Source organism: Argopecten irradians, chromosome 13 (genome assembly GCF_041381155.1).
Source record: "Argopecten irradians isolate NY chromosome 13, Ai_NY, whole genome shotgun sequence".
Classification (NCBI taxonomy): domain Eukaryota; kingdom Metazoa; phylum Mollusca; class Bivalvia; order Pectinida; family Pectinidae; genus Argopecten; species Argopecten irradians.
In genome coordinates this window covers 15,488,966-15,515,435 of record NC_091146.1, presented here as the reverse complement: position 1 = coordinate 15,515,435, position 26,470 = coordinate 15,488,966, and the positions used below count along the sequence as shown (strand labels likewise).

At 35.4% G+C, this 26,470-nt stretch overlaps 2 protein-coding genes, 2 long non-coding RNA genes and 1 pseudogene across 6 annotated transcripts; 2 read left to right on the top strand and 3 right to left on the bottom strand.

The window, feature by feature from the left end:
* Nucleotides 1–917: 917 nt before the first annotated feature.
* On the bottom strand, nt 918–3,339 carry LOC138306109 (zinc finger protein 862-like). 3 transcript variants are annotated; one of them, XM_069246472.1, is made up of 5 exons: nt 2,637–3,339; nt 1,983–2,112; nt 1,693–1,830; nt 1,295–1,472; nt 918–1,167 (listed from the first exon to the last, which is right to left on the bottom strand). In XM_069246472.1, the coding sequence occupies exons 2-5, from the start codon at nt 2,033–2,035 to the stop codon at nt 955–957; spliced, it is 582 nt and encodes a 193-aa protein (XP_069102573.1). In that variant the 5' UTR covers nt 2,036–2,112; nt 2,637–3,339; the 3' UTR covers nt 918–954. The 3 variants fall into 3 exon arrangements, with proteins under 3 accessions (XP_069102573.1, XP_069102572.1, XP_069102574.1); XM_069246471.1 differs by having other exon boundaries at nt 2,911–3,339; XM_069246473.1 differs by lacking the exon at nt 2,637–3,339 and adding an exon at nt 2,462–2,613.
* A 44-nt stretch (nt 3,340–3,383) lies between these two features.
* On the bottom strand, nt 3,384–5,006 carry LOC138306111 (uncharacterized). Its single transcript, XR_011205780.1, has 3 exons — nt 4,822–5,006; nt 3,846–3,957; nt 3,384–3,481 (listed from the first exon to the last, which is right to left on the bottom strand). It is a non-coding gene; the product is annotated as an uncharacterized lncRNA (long non-coding RNA).
* A 3,733-nt stretch (nt 5,007–8,739) lies between these two features.
* Nucleotides 8,740–10,821, top strand: LOC138306559 (uncharacterized). The gene is made up of 3 exons (XR_011205883.1): nt 8,740–9,047; nt 9,382–9,466; nt 9,743–10,821. It is a non-coding gene; the product is annotated as an uncharacterized lncRNA (long non-coding RNA).
* Nucleotides 10,822–12,744: 1,923 nt separating this feature from the next.
* LOC138305633 (uncharacterized) lies at nt 12,745–14,577 on the top strand (annotated as a pseudogene).
* An 8,081-nt stretch (nt 14,578–22,658) lies between these two features.
* On the bottom strand, nt 22,659–26,159 carry LOC138306495 (putative leucine-rich repeat-containing protein DDB_G0290503). Its single transcript, XM_069246960.1, has one exon. It carries the CDS (start codon nt 26,128–26,130, stop codon nt 23,392–23,394), a length of 2,739 nt encoding a protein of 912 aa, XP_069103061.1. The 5' UTR covers nt 26,131–26,159; the 3' UTR covers nt 22,659–23,391.
* Nucleotides 26,160–26,470: the final 311 nt, after the last annotated feature.

Below are 26,470 nucleotides of genomic sequence, written 5' to 3'. Positions count from 1 at the left end.
GAAACCCATAACACTAATAGGAGAGTTTCGAGTTGCTCCGGATTCCGTCTCCTTCCTGATTTTTACACGCAAGGGTCATGTGATTTTGTAAATAATAGGCCCAACAACTTCCGGTTTTCGTGGGACGCTTTGAAGATTTTAGAAGACTGCTTTTCTAACAAGAAACTTGGGAAGTATGGATACATGTCAGATGTGAAATTTTATCCATTTCCAACCCGGAAAAAAGATCCGAAAGGAAGAAGGCGTCGCCAGGATTATGACCCACCACCATATCGTATTTTTTTCTTTTTTTTTCAACAAAATATTATTTCAAACAAGATGAAATAGGATCGAACAACAGGCAGTGCCTATGTAAGTTCTCTCCCTGGTAACAAAATGTATATATACAAATGACATGAAAGAGTATTTGATAGTATTTGAAAGTATATGTTTCAGAAGTCATGACAATATATGATATATTATTAATGAGATTATAGATAGTAATTTTGTTTTTCAAAAAGTATAATAATAAAGAAATGAGAATGCAGCAGCCATGAAGAAATTACCTTCACCCACCAGATACGTCAGGGATAGAAACTAACTTTTTCAATAAACTAGTCCAAAGGACTAGTAAGAAATATATTTAGATAGTCCTGTGTTTTTAGTACTAGTCCTGAGGCCGAAGGCCTCAGTTGAGTCACGAATTGATGAACTGCGAATCGCGAAGCGATTCGCCAGGGGGTAGGTGCGGAAGGGGGGCGGGGCCCCCCTTCTGCTGGGGGGGTAGGGGGGGCCTCCCCCGGAAAAATTTTAAAACCTAGATGCTCTGAGATGAGTTTTGGCATATCCTGAGCTCTCAAATTCTGCACTTTTATGTTCTTAAAATATTGATTTTTTTTTTGTAAATGTAGTTGATAGTGCTTTCAGATACAAAAAGGAAGCCCAGTTGACAATCTTTAAAGTTTTATTACAGGTTTACAGTTCCATTAGCATTCTGTATGCCTTCATTTGAAGGGCAGTCAGATCACTGAAATTGTCATCAAACTCTTCTTCGTCTGAACTATAAGAAGACGTAAATGCAGGTGACTGTTGGGCATTGACTAGCTCCTCAGCTTCCTGATGCTCAGCATCATCAACTGGGATCCCCTCCTCAGTGAAGACAACCTGATCTTGTACAGGAATACAATTCTAAAACTAAAGAGCAAATAATATACTAGAGATCCCATTTTAAAGTTATATTTGTACCATCGGCATGTGTTTCATGATATGAATCCGGTTTTATCTGTACAGTATTCATTTTTGAATTCTTGCTTACTTTCATGTCATCTTTGTAGTAGGGCCTCCTAACACGCTGGCCTTCATTATTCCAGAAGTGTATGGCAGGTAATGGGTCAAACACTTCAACTGCAGGGGTTTCCAAAATTACCATCATTAGGTCTGACAAATTTCTATCCCCCAGTCGGGACCGCCAGTCATTTTTCACTTGTTTCATGCTGAAAAGTGTTTTGAATTAATCAAATATAATATTAGATAATTTGAATAAAATTTAATTTTAGTTTAAAACATATTTGACCAGTTAAATTTATTTCCTGTACAGTACAGAATCAATTCTACAGACAAGAATCATGAATATTAGCATAAAAAGAAGAGACATTTGATATAAGTGTTAAAAGATAAAATAAATATAAGTCACTACACAAGTAAAATACATACACAGAGAATCCTCGCTCTGCATCGACAGAACTGGATGGCAGTGACAGCAAATAATCAATGAGATGGAACAGATTTGGACAGCTTGTTCCTTCAGATTGATAAGCAGACTCCCAAGTCATTAATGAAAAGTCTTCAGACCTAAATTAACAAACAATGCAGAATTAACTGGCACATGGAAACAGTATACATTTATGAGCAAGAAATAGAAGTAGTGTGAAAATGTTATCAAGATTTAGAAATTAAGTACTATTGTTATTGAAATTGGAATTATCTGTACAATAAACCCATACTTTGTGCTTAGACCCATTTTCAATCGAGTCCACTCTGGCTCAATTGCCTCCATCTCAATGTCAGGGATGCATTCCGTCAAAGGTGTCTGGCAAAGCTGGATCAGGTTTGCAATTTCTTCATCTCCAAAATCTGAATTGACAGCATCATAATATTGAATATTGAGAGATAATGTTTTTCTTTTAATATAAGAGATCCCAGACGGATCTTGGCGCCCACCAATTGTCCATAATTGATCTAAGTTAGCTCTTTGGATGATTGATATTGTCTCTTCTTTTCCCTTCTTAACTCTGCTTTCAATAACATTTACTAGGGAACTTAATGTCACTTGTCAAAATGAAATTCCAAATGGCCACCTATCAGTTATATTAAAAACAGGATCAGGTTCAAGGGAGATCAGATTTTCAAATTTGATGAAAATCCAATCCAGTACTTTTCAAGAAATGGCGATAACAGATTTAAGATATTATATTTATTTTACCTTTTAACACTTATATCAAATGTATAAGCCAGAGAATTTACGATCAGAAGCAGCGTGTCAGAAAATTTCAGCCGACTTGGCAGAAGACATTCACTTGGTTGGAATATGACCCCGACATTGGGATGTTTTGTACGTTATGCAAAACAGAGAAGACCAGTACAGGTAGCGTCATTACCGGTTGTCAAAATATGCGCCTCGAAACTGTAAAATCTCACGATAATTCAGAGTCCCATCGGAAAATTGTACTTGCAAAAAAGGCTCAAACTATACCAACACACCAGATGGAGGGTGCTAGGTTTGTATCCATGATGCATAAGTCTACACTTGCCAAATTATCTATCCTTTTTAGAAACGCCCATGCTATTGGGAAGAATGGAAGGCCATTTACGGACTATACCAAAATGTGCCAGTTAGACCAGGCCAAAGGTTTAGACATTGGAAACACATACTTGAATGACAAGTCATGTCAAACATTTCCTAGGTATTTCCACATCGAGATCTACGGGCGGCGAACTAACAGACGAACTTTCACTTTCAATATCGTTCGATCTCGATTATTTACATGATATCACCGTAATGATATCCATAAAAAACAAACACTAGCATGACTATGACTGTAGAAAGTTAGCGATGTGTAACGCTATCTCTCATTGGCTGATGCAATCGTAGTTTATCCAATGAACGCATTCCTTACGTAAAGGGCTACGGAAAGCACGTTTCAGAAAGTCGTAAACAACACTCGTGCGGATGTCATTCTTACGGGAGCATAAGTATTAAATTGATATGATAACTAGTCCACGGGACTATCAGACAGACAGAATTGACTAGTCCTTCAGATTTTTAACTAGTCTCGGACTAACGGACTAGCGTTAGTTTCGAACCCTGTACGTGGCTAATGAGACCGCAGAACCAAATGATTTCGCTATATTCGATATATTAACGTTTGCCAATGTCCAGGTTAAATGGAGTTTTCAAGTCTGGTCACCTGTCACTAATTTTGAAGAATGGCATCTGGCATACCTGTGAATAAAAAGAAATAAAGATCTACCATCTTGCTAAACTTTTATGTGGGGGGGTTCCATCTTATGTTGAATTCCGCACCAAAAATTGACCAAAATATTCATGAAATTCCAATATTGATTACCTCCCCCGTCAGACACACACTTGACAGAATTTTAAAATTTCTTTACATATTTTACATCTACATGTATTGCCCAACCCACACATTAAACATTTGAAACTGATGCGCCCTGAATACCCAATCAGCAGGCTCCGAAACATTCACCTCTCTATGAAATCTTGTGCCCAAAAGGGGATTTCCAGGAATCTATTTTTGGTTTGATTCTGCGGTCCCTATAGCATTTTACATATTTTTTAAATTTACCATTTTTGGAAAGCTACATGTCCATAAGGTCGGATTCCAAAATGGGAGTTTGCTCTCTGCATGGGTTGGTCTGGTACTGCAAGCTATGTACTCGTATCGACGATGGGAATTCCTATAAGAAAAATTATGAGAATTGAAACAGTTTAGAAATAAAAATTTAAATATTTCAATGAAATTTGAACCTAGACTTTTGACTTTTACTTATAACTATAGTATAGTTAGTGTACTACAGGATAATATGAACAACTGAATCAAACTTAAAGATCAGGGGAGATAACTCATATTCTTGACCCCCACCCCCATTTTTGGAATATCTAGCAAAAAAATATCCAGAACTAAAAATTTAAGCAAAGCAAAGTTCCAAAACTGGCCCAATACTATAGATATATAACTTAGTAATCACAACAATATAATAAAGACATGATTATAACATATTATGCCATAATCTATCTGATATAACACAGAGAAATGATGGTGCAGCTTATAAAATATGGATACAAAACAGCCCCAAAAATTTTAAATTTGCCCTGATTTTCAGAATGAGATGATTCTAAAATTACAAATATATACCAATTGATGTGAAAAAGGGAATTATTAACCTCTGAGAGATTCCAAGGACAGATAAAATCAAATCTAGAGCAACGTTTTAACCCGAAAGACTGGTCAGAACTTAAGAATCGTGGCTATTAGAAAGAAAATAATTTTGAAAAATAGAATAAAGCTTATCCTTTACTCACATCTTGATGTAAACTAGTCAGTTACAAGATCTGGAAGTGAAAGAATTACACAATTCACCTCTAAAATTGCACCAGGCTGACTGCTTATGACTCCGTTTACTAGAGACCTACAGACAATGGAAGGGAGATAACTCGAATTTCACTCGACTTTCCATCTCGAAGAAATTAAGAACACTGATAATTGAACCAAAGAGGTATATAAGAGAAATATATAGAGAAAAAAGACAAATTATACTCACAAATAAATACTCAGGTCATTTATGGAAAGGTAAATCTGTCTAGTATTTTCGTGAAATGAGTAAACTCCCCTTGGCGCTGTCTTCAAGTCAGGAATAAGCTGTTAAACTTGTCCGCGCAAAAGGTATCATGTTCAAAGCTCGGCTGAAACAGAATAAATGAATAAATAAATGATAAAATAACTAAAATGAATGAGTGAAAGTAGCTGATTAATGAACACAAAAACAGAAAGTGTTTTATATAGATCGATTAGGTTTCATGGCCATTTAAGGATGTGTCAATTGTACTTGGAGGAACCCAGAGTACCCAAATGAAAACCACCGACCTACAGCCTGAATCTATTACCTATTCCTGACCAGTCTTAAACACTTAATAGTGAAAAAGAAGACTATACTGTATATTTTACAGAACCAAACAACACTATATATCCATATGATGAATAAATACATAAGAAATTTGAGTTACATGTACAGATAAATAGATTAGTGATTATGATAAATAGATAAATAGAGGGAAAGAGATACTGCCTAAAGCCTAATATTATGCCTGAATAACTCCTAAACTCCTAATCACAGTGTATCACGCGGATTCATAGAAGTTTACTAAATATCATTGAAATACACATCATATTCTAAGTCAGCTGACTTCTTACATGTATACCCCCCAGCCAGGACCCTAGACCCTGTGTCATACTGCCCCAAACCCTGTGTCATAATCGTGACATAAACACCTTCTGTATAATCACTTTCTAAGATATTAGTTCATGTGCTAAGCTATATTAACAACATATGTGTAATGTGTGATTTTTTTTTAACAAAATACTCCAATTTACAGTGTTGTTATCAAGACAGGAAGGCCTCCGTATTAAAAATAACTACCAAATATGTATAAAGTACAAGCAAAATAATTTCAACATTCGATTTCCAGTCAAAAACATGCAGATTGGGTTCAGTCAAATGGTGTCCAGGGACGCTGAATGATGAAAACGTCATATCCGGTTGTCATCCTATAGAGACCGCAGAACCAAATGATTTCGCTTGATTTCGCTATATACGATATATTAACGTTTGCCACTGTCCAGGTTAAATGGAGTTTTCAAGTCTGGTCACCTGTCACGAATTTTGAAGAATGGCATATGGCATACCTGTGAATAAAAAGAAATAAAGATCTACCATCTTGCTAAACTTTTATGTGGGGGGTTCCATCTTATGTTGAATTCCGCACCAAAAATTGACCAAAATATTCATGAAATTCCAATATTGATTACCTCCCCCGTCAGACACACACTTGACAGAATTTTAAAATTTCTTTACATATTTTACATCTACATGTATTGCCCAACCCACACATTAAACATTTGAAACTGATGCGCCCTGAATACCCAATCAGCAGGCTCCGAAACATTCACCTCTCTATGAAATCTTGTGCCCAAAAGGGGATTTCCAGGAATCTATTTTTGGTTTGATTCTGCGGTCCCCAGCCGATGGTCATCTACCAATGGGATTCAAAAATTCTACCATGGCTGCTGTATTCATGTATATGATTTAAAAGATAAAATGTTGCAGAATATTGAGATAAAGTTTGGTCTAAATTTATACTTGTCATGACACATGCATTAATTTTAACAATTACCTAGATATGTACTTAAGATACATGTATTAATCATGTATTTTAAATAGTATGACAATTTATATACATGTAATAATACGTAAAATTTACAACTAATAAATGATAAATGATAAATGCCCATCGGAACAGATGCTATTATAGAAGTGTTTTTCAGAACACTAATTTTATTAATTAAGGTATGGCATCTTTAACCACGATTAGTTAATCAATTTTTCATAGTTATTGATGAATCATACAATTAGAAGTATAAAAGGAAGAATCAATAAGCAACACAATTTTGATGGTGGTTATATGTTATAAAATCTATTAGTAGCCCTTACAAAATCTAGTGTACACTGAAAGATGTTCAAGTTTGTTTCATTATTACAATCATTACAGCCAGACAAAAGTATTTGAAGGTCAAAGTGGTTACGAGTAAAATATATTTACTTATTTTGGAGAGTTTTGTGCTGTGCATTGTATTTACTACACGAGAAGAAGTAATGTTCAGTAGTTTCATATGCATTACCACACTCGCACAATGGTGATTCTGCTAAGTGATCATTATAAGTTTAAATTGCTACAGCAGTTCCGTAATTGACATATCAGAACATAATCTTTCCTTTTGCCTGAATTTAAAAGAGTTTTGTACTTAGAATTATCTGTGTGTGTGATATCACTAATATTCTGGTTTAGAAGTTTTTTTTTAAATTGGTTAATAGAGGTGATATTATATTGGTTAAATCAAATCTAAGTGCAAGTTCATTATATTCTTTCAGAGTTTTTGGAATAAAACTATTAGTATAAATGGTAGATCTACTAAAAGGAATTGCAAATAATCTTTCATTTCTTAACAAATACGGGTTTTCATTATTAAAGTATTGATCAATTAATTCGTTTAAATAGGAGGGAGCAGTTCCTGATACAATTTTATAAAGAAGGACAAGTCTATGTTTTTTGCGCCTTGTGGCAAGTGTATTCCAGCCAAGTTCTGAGTACTGAGTAAAGTTTATAATAAGATATTCCCTTACGCAGTCCAGTGATAATTCGGGCAGCCTCTAATTGAATAGATTCAAGAAGTAATGATTCCTGTTGTGTACAATTATCAAACAAGATATCACCATATTCTAATATTGGTCTAACGTATGAAACATAAATATTAGTTAAATATTTTCGACTCACTTTATATTTAACAGTTTTTAAAAGGTTTATACGATTACAAGCTTTTTTGTAGATGTAGTGAATATGGTGGTGCCATTTACTATCCTCAGAAAGAAGTAAGCCTAGATGTTTGTGGTTTTTGACATTTTTGATAACCACATTTTGAATAAGACATCTGGACATATAATATTTCTTTTGCGACTGAAAGTAAGCGATTCTGTTTTATCTGGGTTGAATTTAATATCCCATTTTTTAGACCATTTATCTATATTTTCAAGGTCCTCAGATAAACTATTTGCTGTATCTAAAGGAGAAATGTCTTAAAAAGAGAGGTATCATCTGCAAATAGTCTTTTATCATTTGTTATACAATCAGTTATGTCATTTATATTAATTAGAAAAAGAAAAGGACCGAGAACTGAGCCCTGGGGGACACCCGCACTAACCTGACGATATGAACAGGAGAAACCTTCAGTTATAACTCTGTGTTGACGATTATCTAGATAACTTTTAAACCAATTTAAGACATTACCTTTAACACCATACATTTCAAGCTTATAAAGTAAGACGGGGTGCCAAACCCGATCAAAGGCTTTGCTAATATCACAAAAAAATTAGATCTAGTTTCTAGCACTTCATCTATTTTTTTTATATCTGTGTCATACATTGAGAGTAGTAATAAATAGTCGAGTCACCTTGAATAAATCGTGATTGGAATTTTGATAACATTTCCTGTTCAACAAGATGATTGTATAAATGTTTCAAGATAATCTTTTCTAATATTTTACTAAGACAATATGTAATTGAAATTGGTCGGTAATTTGAAATGTCATTATCACTACCTTTGCCTTTATAAATATTATTTATATTAGAAAGTTTCCAAGACGAAGGAACAAAGCTAGTTGATAACGTTTTGTTGAATAAAATAGTTAAGGGTGTAACAATTGATGATAAAAGAAGTTTCAGGACCTTAAGCATAATGCCATCAGAGCCAGCAGGTTTATTTCCATTTATTTTAATTATTGATCTCTGACTTCCTGTTCCTGAATTAAGATATTATCAAGTATGTTAGGAGATTCAGGGACAGCAAGCAAAGGATCAATATTATCAGAAAAAGTTGATATTGATGTAAAATAGTCAACAAGACCTTCGGCTTTATCTATAGAATGGAACAAGAAAGAATTATTATAATTTAATGGTGGAATAATAGAGTGTTTATTATCACTATATATCATCGTATCTGCTCCAGACACTTTGTTGATGTCCTACCGACTGCTGAAAACCCGTATCCGACATTGTTTTCCTACAACAATTACAAGCAAGCAAAGAATACTAGGCTTTCAGCAGCGTTCATGAAGAGGCAGGTGAATAGATCTAGAGAGGAGTTAATTGATGTGTGAGGACAAGATGATGCTGAAACTGAGACAGAGTGTAGTAGCCTACCAGATCCGCATATTATGGTTAGTTGATATTATATCCCTATGGTTTTGTGGACTATAATCACTTTTGTGAAACAAAACTCAAACATATGTTATGCCCACTAATTTTAAAACAATATCACATTAAATGTTTAAAAAACTGTTACTTTGAAAAGAAACATGCAGTTTACTGGGGTTGGTAGAATTAAGTTTTATATAGATAATGTTTACTAACAGTACATTTATATAAAATACACAGATATACGATATTACTTGCAGTAAAGGTTATTCATGGCAAATTAACACAATAATTCCCAGTAAAAAAATGTTGATGTTGTATTGAAGCCACATACTTAAATTTTTGAATTCCTTGTAGGATGAACACAATTCAGTGTTTATGGCAGTTGCCCGAGAGGAGATAGTTATTGATTGTGATAGAAATGATGCTGGTTTTGTGAGAGGTAAGTTGATAATATGAACATGCGGCTCTTAAATATGAGTGTATATTGAAGATCTGTATTTTAATCAGATTGACAACTTATATAATGTTTTCAAGTTCTGATAAATGAGTACTGATCAATTATTTATATCTTGGCTAACAGGCATGTTGTGTTGATGTGGACATTACATTATACTAATACTTTTAATTCTTAGTTACAACCTTTTTTAACCTGTAATTTTAATTTGAAGATATTTCAGTGAAGGAAAGAATTACATAATCTAGGGTCTCTTTTCAGTGTCAGCCCCACTAGACCATGATTGTGTACAGAGCAATGGCTCCATTTCGAATCCTGAGCAGTTTGATAACTGGAAACAAACTAGCCTCACTATGGAGGACTTAGAGCAGATGGAGGGATTACAGCAAAATTTTGAAGATCCTGATAAGTTGATAAGAGATCTGTTCATTGAAAAGGTGACAAAGGATGACCAATCCATAAGGAAATACACAGGCATACCCACCGATAGGATGTTGGAAGGCTTTTACAGTATGTAATGCTCTCTATAATAAATACTATTGATCACATGGAGACATGGAGACTAGTTAATAAAATCACAGAAATCCATGTTCATTATTACAAATGGAATCCTTGCCTAATTTGGTATATATACAATGTGTACAATATGTACAATCCTAAGATATCAGAGGAGAAATTATGTGTCTACATGTGTATGTATTAAATATATATTGTTTTCTACATCATTTTTGTCTACAAATATTCTGGATAGTGCATCACCAACTCTCAAGTACTGGTCAGGCCAAAAGTCTGCAGATTCTTCCTACCAGATGAACCCAGATTTGAAAAAGAGTGGACCACAAAGGAAACTTACAAGATATGAGGAGTTTAGTTTGACACTTGTGCGACTTAGTTCACTTTCTTTCTTGCTGACATTTTTGTATTATCTAGCAGTAGAGTGTCTCAAATTTTCGCCAAATAGATAAAGGAGTAAGTGCGGTAAGTAGGGTATATGGCCCCGAAAAGTAGTGAAAATAAAACGGAATACAAATTATTCTTTTTATTATTATTGGGTAATTGGATAACAAAATGATAATTTATAACAAAAATAGTCACGTCAAGTGTTTTGTTTGCCCCAGAAATGTGGAGCGAATGTGGGACGTTTTGCAGAAACTCTCAGATATCCACCGTCTGGTCACACAAAATGGTGTATTTCAAATATGCCGCAAAGTTGTATCAACTTCATATTTCGCGTGAATGTTTTATAAGGTTAACAAATTGCCTGGTTTAAATCCTGAATGATACACGTATGCGGCCATATCTAAAAGTCTTCTTTTATAAGTTCAAGTTTGACGGTGTTGTTGCGATGATTTTCTAATTTGAAAAATGACTTCATGTCTGGAAGCACGGCATAATTAAAACGGTGACTTTACGTTGATTTGTCGGATGTTTTATAACATGTAGTAAAGTATACACATAACATAAAAAATATACCGCAGTCTCCCAAAACACGCACCTCGCACAACATACACGCAACACACCGCATACATGGGAGGCCGTCCTTACATGACCATAGCTGTTAATAGGACGTTAATTAATCAAACAACGTGTTTTTTTGTGTGTTTATTTTAGTTTTAACGATTATAACACTCCGGAAATTTTGTTGTGTCGGCATTTGTTGTGTACCGGAAACGTAAACAATTCGTGACACAGACGACAGCTGATTTTGACAGACGAGTGATATTGTGATTGAAACACGATTTTTACCAGCTTCTCAAGCAATAACCTGATAAGTGATGTCCTGGTTTCCTAGTATTTCCACTGATATTTGATGGTAAGATACTATCATAACCACACTCATTTCTGAATCATGAGCTTTCACGGAATAGTGTGACAGTGCAGAGAGACAGCAATCTAACTTCGTTACAATCACAGATATTCGCTACAAACGATAAACAACTTGTATACATGGAGTTAAACGTATTCCTATAGTTATACGTACAACTGTACATGTGAATATTATATGCACCACTCAAATTCCCTGAAAGACGATCTCAGACAAGATCGAGACACACAAGCAGGTATACACAGTACATGCACTTGCATTTGGTAGCCCTAGCTCAAGTCAACATTCTATTTATATGCCGAAATGGTAAAAAATATGACATGATCAGCATTTTAATTTGGCCTACAATTATTAATTTATAAATAAATCCACATATATATGCAAGTACATTTATGTAGTCCTTACATGTGCACGTATCATAATTAATCAAACAAACAAACAAACGTATCATACAAAACTACATGTTAGCTTACGTGTAGGTCATCTGCTTCTCCATGTCCCCCAGCAACCCGTAATAAATAAATAAAAACATTATCCAGAAACTAAGGAAATGTAAGACAATTCCCTGACCATTGTATGGCCAACTAAAGTCAGTCAGTTGTAGCGAAATATGCTGATAATTTATATTTGGTCTATTTTGTTTACATTTGTATAATTACAAAACATTTTGAGTTACAAGAACTTACATAGATTTTTTGGGATTATGTCATTTGTTTTGGACACATCGTACACGTATGTGCCACAGGCTGCTATATATCATTCTGATTTCTTGATGAATAATAGAACATAGAACGGATTGGATTTTTTGAATGAAAATACGTGCGTTGTAATAAAAAAATAACATGTAAATACTATTCATACTAGTGGAGATATGAACATTTTTAAATGTACAGTAGAATGTCGCCATATATTTACACTATCTGACTCAATCCTGTCTGTGTATCCTTAGAATGTTGACAATATGATGCAAATTGCGTTGATATAGTGTCACTGTACTTGCCTGTGCTTTCACTGTTTTTATTGCATACAATATGCAAAAGCAATAAGTCAAAATATTGGACATGTGTTGGAGGAGTTATGTAAAGCTTAATATATATACATTAAAAAACGTTTAAACAAAAGACATTGGCCATATACAAGTTTTAAATTGATGTGATTTAGAAATTGCATCTTTTGTATCTATGATACATAATTACTTTCATGGATACATCAAGAATGTTAAAATAACAAAATGTGGCAAAAGAGCAGATAAAAAAGAACAGGAGATGGCTGGGTGGACTATCGCAATATAAAAACTTCCTACAGGATCTGTTACCTGGTTTTATATTAAGTGACAAACATTGTACTTGCACAAAATGATGTTATCTGGATTTCTCTCGACGTCCAAAGACAGACACCTATGTTACAAATCAAAGTGCATGTACTATTTCTGTTGGAGATGACTGTTGTGATGATGACTGTACCTCCTGTCAAAACACCCAAGGTTGTGTTCAGCCTACAATGTATACCCTTAAAAATCCAGTCTTCAGGGAACAGCCATTCAACATGCTGTGTATGTAAGAGAAGGGGTGTTAAATTTATAACTGTTTCTGCAGAATGTAGATATAAACTTTTTGTAGAAAAGGGTCATTTATTGCATGCAGGATCAAGATGCTGTCCATGCCATGTCAACAACAGTGAACATTTTTGTGAAAGTGCACTTGAAACATTCACTTAAGTAAATGACTGGAAGGACTCCACAACAAAAGTGAAATTAATTCTTTAATACAGAATGTTAGGGATGTCGCATCAAGAAGTGAACATTACAGAATTAATTTGATATAGAAAGTGGAATGAACAATTCTGACTACCTTTCACTAACTGGAATTTCAAAACATGACTTCAATGATATTTGTTCTCATGTATCTGACATACGCTGTACAAAAACAGAACGAGTCGCATGGCTGTGGCACTCTTACTTGTGAAGTTAAGGACAGGAATGTCAAATAGACTGTTGTCAACACTATTTAATATTGAGAAATCAAGTGTCCAGAGATCAGTCTCATCAGTCAGGGTATCCTTGAATGTTCACTTCACACCTAATTATGTGGGATTTGAACATATAAAGCGGGATGATATCATCAACAAACACATCAGACCTCTTGCACAGGAACTATTTGGTGATATCCTACACAGTAAAGATGGAACACATTTATCTTCATTAAAAAAAGACACAACTTTAAATTCCAACGACGATCCTACAGCCTTCACAAGAACAGACCATTTGTAAAGCCAATGATGATTGTATGTTTTAATGTAAAAAATAATGATGCAAGTATTATCAAGCATAACATTAACAGATAGGTATTGAATCTCACATGCCAGCATTTCTTCAAAAGGACAGAAACAACATTCTTCCAAAGAGGTATGTTTACAATTCAAGTACACTTTAGCTATGTGTAATAATAATTTTTGAAGCAATAATGCAGTCATAATTTACACATAAAGTGCACGTGTACTTTGGTGCATTATCAATCATAAGTATAAACATATTGATAATAAGACTGATTTTTTGGGTAACTTGTTCAACACATTAAAACAGGTCCTCAAACTCTGGTTCATGAGTTATGTATTTGCCGAATACTGAATAAGTATTAAAAGGGGTTTTTATCCGGATACTCCGGCTTTCCTCCACTTTATAAACTGGCACATCCTCAAATGATCCTGGCTGATAATACGATATTTAACCAAATATATCAAATCAAATAATGGCAATGACAGAAAAGTAGTTGAATATCTTTAGTTTATTACAGTAGTTTTGATACAGGTATAGTCTGAACATTTGCACTTTTTAACTTTATATTAATGGTTGCGCACTATTTAGCAGGCCAACACTTCAAGACCTGTTACAAAGATCAGATGGGTAGTGGAATCTGTCAATTCAAGGATTAAACAATGGAAGGTTACAAAGATCAGATGGGTAGTGGAATCTCTCAATTCAAGGATTAAACAATGGAAGGTTACAAAGATCAGATGGGTAGTGGAATCTGTCGATTCAAGGATAAAACAATGGAAGGTTACAAAGATCAGATGGGTAGTGGAATCTGTCAATACAAGGATTAAGCAATGGAAGTACATAGCCAACATAGTCCCTAATACACAGATTCCTTACATTGGTGATTACGTCAGGTTGATCTGTGCCATATGCAACAAATATAAGGGACCTCTGAGTGCTGGGAATCCTGATGATGACAAAATACTTGCTGCAAAGATGAAGGCATGTGCACTTTAAAATTAACTTAAAACAACGTGTTGCTTTTTATTCTGTTATAAAGAATTACCAGACATTTGAAATAATTGATTGTGATGGCATATATTCTGAATACTCTGTAAGCTTTTTAATATGCAGATGTAATATTAGTATTGAAGTTCAAAATACGAGTAATTGAACAAAATTCTATATGCCATAATATTATTTCCTTCCTCAAAATATTGTTGATACAATGATTGTTTTATTCATAATGATTGTTTGTTTGTTTGATTTATTAACGTCCTATTAACAGCTATGGTCATGTAAGGACGGCCTCCCATATATCCGGTGTGTTGCGTGTATGTTGTGCGAGGTGAGTGTACTGGGAGACTGCGGTATGTTTGTGTTGTGTCTTCTTGTATAGCGGAACTGTTGCCCTTTTTATAGTGCTATATCACTGAAGCATACCGCCGAAGACACCAAGCAACACACCCCACCCGGTTACATTATACTGACAACGGGCGAACCAGTCGTCCCACTCCCTGTATGCTGAACGCTAAGCAGGAGCAGAAACTACCACTTTTATAGACTTTGGTGTGTCTCGGCCAGGGGATAGAACCCAGAGCCTTCCTCACAGGGGCGAACGCTCAACTCAAGGCCAAAAGTGAGGCGGTGCCAAGGGAGGCATTAGGAAAGATGAAGTCAGTTAGGAAGAAGAGAAAAGATAAGATCCTAAATTTAGTCGCCTTTTACGATCATTGATAATGATAAAGATGGTAAACAAATAAGGAACTCAACACAGCTGTTATGTTTTATTACTTATTCAAACAGGTCTTGGAAAAAAAAGAAGAATGTGCTGCAAGAGCGAGTAACCGAGGAATGTTTTGATAGGAAAACACATGCATGGAAGAAGCTGGATGCAGTGCCAGATTTCTATGCCCTGCAGGTAGGGTGTTAGAATTGTACCTGCTGCCCCTATTGCATGATCGTAAAAGGCGACTAAATTTAGGATCTTATCTTTTCTCATCTACCTAACTGACTTTATCTTTCCTAATGCCTCACTTGCACCGCCTCACTTTTGGGCGTTGAGCGTTCGCCCCTGTGCAGGTCCGGTCGATCACTATATAAGGACATAAACAAAACTTTACGTCACTCTCTACTTATCCATAATGCATTGCGTAACTCGACCAATCGATTAAATGACATGTGGTCACATGATCACCTTTACTATGTATTTACTATGCGAAAAGCACGTGTTGTATGTTCAATTATTTCTTTTAATCCCAGGTAAGTCATTAAATAATAAAATTAATTGATACTTCGAACAATAAATGTTGATCTAATTATAATCGATTTCACCTTTGGAAATGTAAGTATTTAAACCAAATAAATAAGATACATCAGTAATTGTTACCGGCCATGCACTGTCACTATTAGTACACAGGCTTTCGACTCTATAGAATTAGCAAACGGAAAATTCTATACATTGTGTACGTGTAATAGTGGGTACACATATAGAGGCCGTCCGTATATCAATAGTCAAAAGCCTGTACTTGATAACCCCGTGTCTGTACTATGACACACAATAAATGTTTGTCAATCGCTATGACTTCAAATATTTCGTGCAAACGCATAGCACACGTTAATTTATATAAAAGCCGGTATAAAAATAAATTACAGTAACTAGAGAATCGATCATGTGACATTTCTGTGTGACTTATTGTATGTTAATTGTTTGTCATTAATTCAGTAAGAGCTGCAGATAATTATATTGATACATTACCGTAAAAGTTGTAGCCACCTTAATTTCATCCTCGATACTCCAGGGGATCCGATCATTTACGATCTCTACACCCATGGATTCTGTTGCCTCCAGTTTTACTATGAGATAGTCCATGTGACTGTGTAGAGATCGTGAGTGATCTGAACCCCTGGAGTATCGAGGATGCTTGAAGGTAAGATATGCATCAATGGTGTTTATTACAAAAAAATCACGGTTATTTTTAAAAATATGCATGTTTCTCTCTACCGCCGAGTTCATTCATACCCTTGATACTATAATATTTATATGTATACTATTGGTTAAAAAAAATCGTGTCAGGTCCCTGTGATCAACCCGACCAACCAAAATGATTACTTCGGATAAAACTGCATAAGCATTGTACACTGTTCACATCTAAAGCGTAAGTGATCAATTTCCGAATGGGATTTCACTAATATTACGAACGAAAAGTAGTTTCGGTAAATGAATTGGGTATTAGAGATGCTTTAAATAGGTAGTCCCAATATAAAATTTAAACAATTTTGAAGCATTCTACCTTTGGAATTAGTTAATTAGACCGAGAGAACTAAATTGTGCACTTTATATACAATGTACTAGTAGAAGTACATTGCCGGTAACCATTATTGATATATCTTATTTATTTGGTATAAATACATACTTTTCCAATGGTGAAATCGATTATAGTTATATTAACATTTATTGTTCGAAGTATCAGTTAATTTAATCATTTAATGACATACCCGGGATTAAAAGAAATAATTGAACACACAACACGTGTTTTTTCGTATTGTAAATACATAGTAAAGGTGATCATGTGACCATATTTCATTTACTCGATTGGACGAGTTACGCAATGCATTATGGATAAGTAGAGTGTGACGTAAAGTTTTATTTATGTCCTTATAAAGTGATCGACTGGACCTGCTGTGAGGAAGGCTCTGGGTTCTGTCCCCTGGCCGAGACACATCAAAGTCTATAAAAGTGGTAGTTTCTGCTCCTGCTTAGCGCTCAGCATACAGGGAGTGGGACGACTGGTTTGCCCGTTGTCAGTATAATGTGACCGGGTGGGGCGTGTTGCTTGGTGTCTTCGGCGGCACGCTCCAGTGATATAGCACTATAAAAAGGGGCAACAGTTCCACTATACAAGAAGACACAACATGAATATATCGCAGTCTACCAAAACACGCACCTCGCACAACATACACGCAACACACCACATGCATGGGAGGCCGTCCTAACATGACCATAGTTGTTAATAGGACGTTAATCAATCAAACAAACAAACCCTTCCATGAGTGAAGAAGAACTGCGGGGTAACACTATTGGTATATACTAGCTACAGATGGCCAAGCACTATACCCAGGAACACATGACAGAGGATGGTAGATTCGAGATCGTGTTAAAAGATTTTCCATGAATTCTCCGGGCACAAGTTCAGAGCAGCCATACCTCATCTAAAAGGTACTGGCTGTGGATGGAATATAGTCCTGCAGTTGTAAAGATCTGGTATTGTCAATGCCAGGCTGATGCGAGAGTGGTTGGAACGTGTTGCCATATTGCAACAGTTCTATGGTATATGGGGTATGCCAAACATTCTGTTGACATCTTACCCAGTGTCCAGAATTGGTCGAAATATATGCAAGATGCATAAGAATTTCCAGTGCTAATGGATGACAGTGATGCGAGTGAGGAAGAATGAGATTGTGTAATAATGGCTTTAAAGTTTTCTTGTTTACATCTGTGATTTAGATATCAGTATATCATGACCAGACTAATATATATTGGTATGCCATTTGAATTGTAAAGCACCAATAAATGTTTTCCTTTCCAAGATTTGAATGTAAAAATCTGCTAGGATACTAATGCTAATTGGTGCATTTCGGTCACTTTGTTTATCGAACTTACACAAAAGATATGTTGTGAAAGGGTTAGTATTTGAGATATTACCAATTTTAACTTTATGAATGTTTAACATTGACAGCAGTAATTTATGCAGATGCTTTGTAAAATGATTTGATTGATTTAGACTCATTTTTGAAAATATTGATGTTGGACATAATCATAATATCATTTATCATTCAAACATTAGTATGTCATTGGCTGAAGCGTTTAAACTGCATACGTAGTGTGGGAATTTTCCATGTTTTTTTTGCTTACACCTTGATCAGATTTTTCATGCAACATATATTTTTCTTCAAGTGCTACTTATGCTAGTCAGTCCATTCAGAAAAGAAGTGGTAAACAAAGATGAGATGACTTCCAATAATATATACATATATATGTACGCAATGTATGCCAGTTTTATAACTTAACACATGCATATTCTTGAAATGCAAATGAGTATAATCTGGTACATGTATAACATGGCGTTTATATATAAGTATCAGGTTTTCCAACTTAGGCGCATTTATTTGTAATTAAGTGAAGCTCTGCTTCTTATTAATTTTTCATAGTGTTATAATAAATTCATTCCATGATTGTTGATGATGAAAATATCATGATGACGATGATGATTGTGAATGTGGTTGTGGTGTCGGTGGCATGTGCAGATGTTGATGTCTGATGTTTGAAAATATTTTATGATACAACCATACACTTGTATTTGTTGCTGTGATAATTGCAGATTAATTGATATGTCAGTATTATTGATAGTAATGGTATTCTCAGAATATTGATAATTACTTTTAAATTATTGTTGATTTTACATGTATGCATGTTGATTATTTGTGTTTAAAGTAGCATTGCCAGTTATCTAATTTATTAGGTTATTTTGTACTGAATGAATGGAATAGGAATGGATTATAAAGGAATAAAAAGCGGTAGATGACATAACGTGATCTACAGAACAGGATGCGAACCTCTGGCATACCGTGAAAAGCTGTAAGTTCGTAAGTCACTGGCGCGGCTGCAAATGCTCGTAAACTTGGCCTGCTGTACATCAGAGTCTGTCATATTTCATTAATGCACTTGGGAATTTCAATTAATTAAGAGTACTGGCATTTTTCTTTTTTCAATTGTGAGTGTATAATAATTATTGTAGATAGAAGTTATTCTAATCATCTTTATATCATTATTTCACATTTTGTCTAAATGTTTCAAAAATGTTATGTTCTCTATAATTTGATTGATATAAACTTTCAGAAATGTAAAAATTGTCTTGTTTTTATTTGACATTATCCTAAAATAACAAGATTATAATAATTCTGACAGCTAAAATACAGAAAGGGAAAAACCAAAACTAAAATTTCAACATCTAAAAAACTTGTTATGTTGTGTTTTGAGTACCTTGAAAATTGTTATGTAGAAAAATTGGTTGCTATGGTGTAACTATGAGCTTATATGAGCTTATGAATGTTTTCTGAAATGTGACATGGATATACAAGTTGGGACATCCTTAAAGTGACAAAACTGTCCACTTTAGCATGAATACAGTATACTGGTTTCCAGGCCTTATGCTAGGCAACAACATGTCAGAATGCTTTGAAATAGTGTTTTTTTTTATAAATCTCATATGAGCCGGCGGCTGAGAAAAGGGCCCTTACGGGTCAAAAAAAATATTTTCACTTTTTTACCTTTTCTGAAAGTACAGGTAATGGTGATTAAAATGCTGCACAAAATCGTTCCTATCTGAATTATTAGCGGCACAGTCGTCTTTTGAATATTGCAGCCTTTCAATATCATGATGACGTCGTCTCGTGTTTTCGACGTCGTGAAATTTTTGACGTCAACATGTTCGTAGAACATTGATATGGACATCTTTCTTGCATATATGGCTTAAGTGTAAATTATTAATACACAGTAATAATACTTGTACATCATGTTCATGTATACATACACAATGTACATGCATGTCGTTCCTCCCATTTTAGTGTAAGGAATTATCATACAAGACTGGTTTTGGCTAGCCAGTGGGCATACTGCATGTGTATGAAGAAAACGTAATTGCAGGTAGGGCATTAGATTTGTACCTGCTGCCCCTATTGCATGATCGTAAAAGGCGACTATAATTTAGGATCTTATCTTTTCTCTTCTTCCTAACTGACTTTATCTTTCCTAATGCCTCCCTTGGCACCGCCTCACTTTTGGCCGTGAGTTAAGCGTCTGCCCCCAAGCCGAGACACACCAAAGTCTATAAAAGTGGTAGTTTCTGCTCCTGCTTAGCGCTCAGCATACAAGGAATGGGACGACTGGTTCGCCCGTTGTCAGTATAATGTGACCGAGTGGGGTGTGTTGCTTGGTGTCTTCGGCGGCATGCGTCAGTGATATAGCACTATAAAAAGGGCAACAGTTCCCACTATACTAATACAAGAATACACTACAAGAATATACCGCAGTCTCCCAAAACATACACCTCGCACAACATACATGCAACACACATCATACATGGGAGGCCGTCCTTACATGACCATAGCTGTTAGAAGGACGTTAAAATAATCAAACAAACAAACAAAATAATGCAGTGTCCTCCTGTCATTGCAAATTCCAAAAAAGTTCACCTTGAAGGGAGATAAAAAATAGAGGGAACTTTCCTGTCTGCAGTGCGTCGGAAGTAAGACACTTTGAGCAAAGTCAAATGTGTAATGTACGTTCCTCAAATTGATGGAGCATGGGGTGATGGAGCCCTCTAATCTTGGTCGACCATCAAGTTCTTCTTTGGCAGTAACACAGACTGTAATGATCGCGATCCCTCTGTGCCGACTTTGTGATTACTGAATGCCTCTGTTGCTGACAACTTTTCCTCCTCGGTTCTGGCCTGTAAAATCAATATATAAGCCAGTCATACTTTTTATAAAAAACACTCCAGTTTGCAAGTTTAGAAAATCTTTAGCTGACAGTTAATTAATTAAAATGTTCGCAAGTTTTCACAGCTGAACGACTTAACATCCTTATTTTCTAATGAAAAAATGCCGGTGGCCGAGTGGTTAAGAACCCTCTATCTCTGGGTTGTGAGTACAAAATATGCGAGGCAGTTACCATGCAGATGGTTTTTCTCCGGTACTTTGCCTTTCTCCACCAAGAAACCTGGCACATCCTTAAATGACTGTTTAGGATGTTAAACTATTAAAACCAAAACTTTTACAATGATGATACAAATCTCAAATTCCACTGCTTACTTTTCATTTCCATTATTTTTTCAAAGCTTACATCTATTGGCTTGACAAGTAAAGCAAATTAACAGATCTATAAGAAATTATAATAAAAAAGTATTAAAGCCATTCTGTATGCTCTTGATATGTACCTGTTGTATCAAATCACGAAACTGTTCACATTTATGGCATACATCTGTTCGTGGAGTCATAAATTTCACATGGGGAACACCTCTGTGCCAAATCCTGATGAAAAAAAGCAAATGAAAAATGTGTCATATATTTGATGTTTATAGCATTTAACTTAGATTTATTTTCAAACCATGATCTTCACATGACAAATTATATTTTTATATATTGCAATTATGCTATTGGTTAAATCTAAAAGCAAAATATTCCAGGTAGGCACAGGGTCATTTAAGAACAAATTTGCGAGGATTAGGAAGTAGAGTGCTGGGAGGAAAAAACCAGACATACAGTCTGTAGCTAAAAATTATCTAATGAATACTGTCTTTCTTTACTTGAGGAGGTAAAGAAAGACTCAGAAGAAGTCCTTAAAGCAAACAACGAGTTATCTGCTAGTAATGATTACTTTCAGAATATCATACCTGACAATGCTTCATTGACAACATTTGATGAGAAATCCAGAGCTTTTACAGTGTGTTATGAATCTCCTTGACTGTAATGTCGCATCTCATAATATCACACAAGTGATACGGAATATCGCAACTCTTTGTGGGCGTGAACCAACAAGACTATCAAACAGGCTGACCATTGATAGAATAAATGATCAAAGAATAATTATAAGTACAAAGCAGCTGCAGCAGGTTGCAGATGAAGATAATTTGACATTATACTCCGACGAAACATTGTTTGTTTGTTTTATTAAGTCCTATTAACAGCTATGGTCATGTAAGGACGGCCTCCAATGTATGCGATGTGTTGCGTGTATGTTGTGCGAGGTGAGTGTACTGGGAGACTGCGGTATGTTCGTGTTGTGTCCTCTTGTATAGTGGAACTGTTGCCCTTTTTATAGTGCTATATCACTGAAGCATGCCGCCGAAGACACCAAGCAACACACCGCACCCGGTCACATTATACTGACAACGGGCGAACCAGTCGTCCCACTCCCTGTATGCTGAGCGCTAAGCAGGAGCAGAAACTACCACTTTTATAAACTTTGGTTTGTCTCGGCCAGGGGACAGAACCCAAAGCCTTCCTCACAGGGGCGAACGCTCAACTCAAGTTAGGGAGTCCACTCAAAAATCAGACTATAAGAAATGCTTAAATACTATCATTATTTCAATAAAACTTGCAAAACTGAAAACAATAAAAAAAAATTGTTTGAATCCGTTAAAATTTGACAAAATTATGACCAATTGAATGTCGGCAAAACATGAAAATTCCTAGATTTTTCGCACAAATTCGATGAAAATAGCTCTGAAGAGCAATTTCTGAACTGAATATTTAAATAAATAAGCCTTTCCTATGGTTAAAACTTTTTAAAATGGGAGAAACCATCATGTACATTAAAATAAAACACCAGTTAGCATATTTATTTTTAAATGATTAATGTAAGCCACCACCAAAGTTGCAAAATTTTATGTTGGACTTAGAAATTTTCACAGCGGGACAGGCAAATTTGTGTGCAAAACGTAACAAATGGGACATTTCATTTATATGTATCTGAAAAAGTACTCATTATAAAAGCATGAATGATGGCATTTTAGATTCACCACAATAAGTTTTACCAGATGAATAAGAAATAAAACTACTATTAGTGTGAATAAGGCTGAAATGCACGTGCAAATATGTGAAATTATTGACATTCGCGTGCGCGCGAGCATGCGAAAATAAAGAAATAGTCATAATTTGATCAAATATCAACCAATTTTCAAAATTTTTTTTTTATCTTGTGTATTTTCTTAAACTACAAAATGAAGTAAAGAAACCTTTTGCATTTAATCATTTTAATTATTTTTCATATTAGTGATCCTTGAAAATTGAGGATATCTCTGATTTGTTGGTGACATTCCACAGTCTCCCTCCACAAACAGGACTGATCTCGGTCTCGCACAACACAGCTTTGATGTTTGTCACCATGACATCCTCCCTTGATGGCCACTGAAATAAAGACCCCTTATGGGTTAAGTATTTCAGAGTGGCTTCAGTGTCACTTTCAATCTGAATACATTCACCAGGGTACCAAGTGTTTTCGAATGCAACGGCATAAAATGTGCCAGTTTTGAATTTTTCAACTGCAACTGTTTTTATTTTTTTTGATTTTGCAGATTTAGAATGTGTACAAACGCGTTTCATCTGGCGTTTCTGTACAGTGTGAACTGGGGCCGAAGGAGCAATGGAATTAATCGCATGTACAGTATCTGGAATATGAGTTTGGAAAACCTCATTAATGATAGCAACAAGGTTTTCCTGTAGCTCTGCAACTGTTAGATTCCTTTTGTTTTTTGTCCAAGAAAAGAGCGATTTGTCAGATATGTTAGATTTTAGAATCAGTTTGTGTCCTAATATTTGATCCTTTATTTTTTGAACTTTTTTTGTTCTAGACAGCCCATCCAATCTTTCTGAAACAATATTGTAGGATGTCCACACTCCTTCACATTCCAATTTTTCTCTGATGTTGTTTTCTCTTTCTGCTTTCTTTTGTTTTGCAGCCTCCTTCTTTTCAATCCTTTTTGCTTGTAATAGTAACCTCTGCTTTCTTACAGCCAAAGTCTTTACACCATCTTGTGCAGCTCTCTCTTTTGCTAAATTTCTAGCTATTTTCATATATTTCTCTTTCTTTGATTTTGTCAATGTTTTTAAGTATTCTTTTGTTTTGTTTCGTTTGTAACAGATGGTGCCAGATCTACTCGCCTTGCCTTTTTGGGGAGCTTGGTTTACCGACCTATCCAAGTCGCTGAAATCAGCTTCTGACAGCCGATTTGTCAGTGGAGCTGTGGAGGTCTCTTGGACAAGGTCAGCTGAAGGATTATCATATTTTCCTCCTGGAAGCTGATCCTCGAGCTGTCTTGTTATAACTGGCAACATAGCTCGACATATTGATTGTATAGCTTCAAGGGTGGGTTTGTCATATTGAGCATTTGGTTCGATGAGTTTTTCATATACCTCATCCTTGTCTATGGAAGCTCCTCGAAAAGTTTGATTTCCTTTCAGCAAATCCTCTGGATGTTGTTGGTACTGCTCCAGGAACACTTTCAGTTGGAGCCAATGTTCATTCATCTCAAAGAATGATGTGTTTTGATCTTCCAACAATCTCCAAAGAGGGCCACAAATCAATTTCCCAACCAGTCCAAGGGCACGACATTCCGATAGGATTCTTTCATTTTCACATCCATTGTGGATAGCTGTGAGCAGTTTATTACACTTGCTTGTTCTACCCGATGAAAGGTATTCAAGAACATGTTTGCAATGGAAGTACATAGCACCTGCATCATGAAATAGCACATTGAACCGGTTATGCTTGAAAGTTATGAAGTGAAATTTTTGTTCCATTGAGTCCAAAAAATGTTTGAACTCGAGAGCATCTCCACTTTTTTCATCACCAGATGTTACCATGAAAGCTTTAGCACATGCTCTGATCAACTCTGATGCAGCTGATTGTTGATTATAATTGTTCACTATTTCATTGTGATCTTCAAATTCCTTCAGACCCTTCAGTGATGCAGAAGCCATATTAATGATAACATGAAGGCCACAAAACAGGCCATTCACTTCAGCAGTTTTGTTTTTTTCATCCTCCGTGAGTGTATCCCAATTGTCAATTATTTCCTCTCCATATTGTTTCCTTAAGTTTTCAAACTTGTGTTGATAACACTTATTGACAATGTGACGGTCAGTCATGAGGTTTTTTATTTTCATCATTAAGTTCGCAACATATGTTTTCTTTTCGTTTTCATCATCTGTTAGAGCAGAGGCCAGTTCTTCAACAGTATTGACAGTTGCCTCTATGTAACTGTCAGTGTCTCCAGTGGCCATTAATTGGTGACCAAGTGAAAATGAGCGGCCCCCACCAACCGAAATTTGAAAACCTGAGTATTCCTCGAAATGTTTTTTTGTGCCATCTAAATGCAGTGTTGCATTTTCACACTGGAGAATTTCCTCTGCTGCCTGTGCCTGTGCCAGGATTTGAGCCTCTACAGTTAGCAGAGTTGCAAGTGTTTTTTGCGGTAAACGATCTATTTCCACATGCATCAAGTTTGACAGAACAGATTTTACAACATTTTGACAATTCTTAATTGACACGCCCATTTGCAGCAAGTCAATGTACACTAAACGAATAGCATCATCATATTTTCCATTATGAAATACACTGATTTTTTTATGGCCCTCTAATGCTTCATCTACTTGTTCCCTAAGAACTGCATTTTCACTTTCAAGTGTTTTAATTGTTTCTTTCATCTCTTTAACTAATGTCTTATCAACATCTTTCTGTTTCACCCTTTCACCTTTCTGTTTGTAGTAGCTCTTTGCTTTCTGGAGATTAAGTTTCTCTTTTCTAAGTGTTGCAAGTTCTGTTTCAAGCTGATCTATTTGTTGTTGCTGATTGAGAAATTCTCTGTTTTTAACATCAATTTGTTGCTCTTTTTGTTTTAATTTTGCTTCCATTTTGTCAAGTTTCATGTCTCTTCTTTGAATTTTCCTTGATGTGTTGCGAGGTTTTAACTCTGTTAATTTCACCTTCAAATCATTTATCTCTTTCATTTGTTTGTTGTATTTTTGTTTCAGGTCAGCCATGTTTTTTATTTTCTCATTTAATGACACATTTTCTTCAGTTAAGTTTGTCATTTTGTCACTGTAATCTATGAGTTTATTGTACATTGAACGCAATACCTCTGCTGTTCTGTTATCCACAACAGATTCAGTACCCGTAGAACATTTCGTTTTGTTGACGACGTTTGAACTTAAGCTTGGACCCATTGTAGTTGGACCTTTGTAGATCTCGTCACAAAAATATTCGAAATCTGAAGGATGTAGACGAAGTCTTTTTTTGACTTCATACAGCCTGTTCCATTGTGATCTAATGGAATGTTCATTTTCAAAT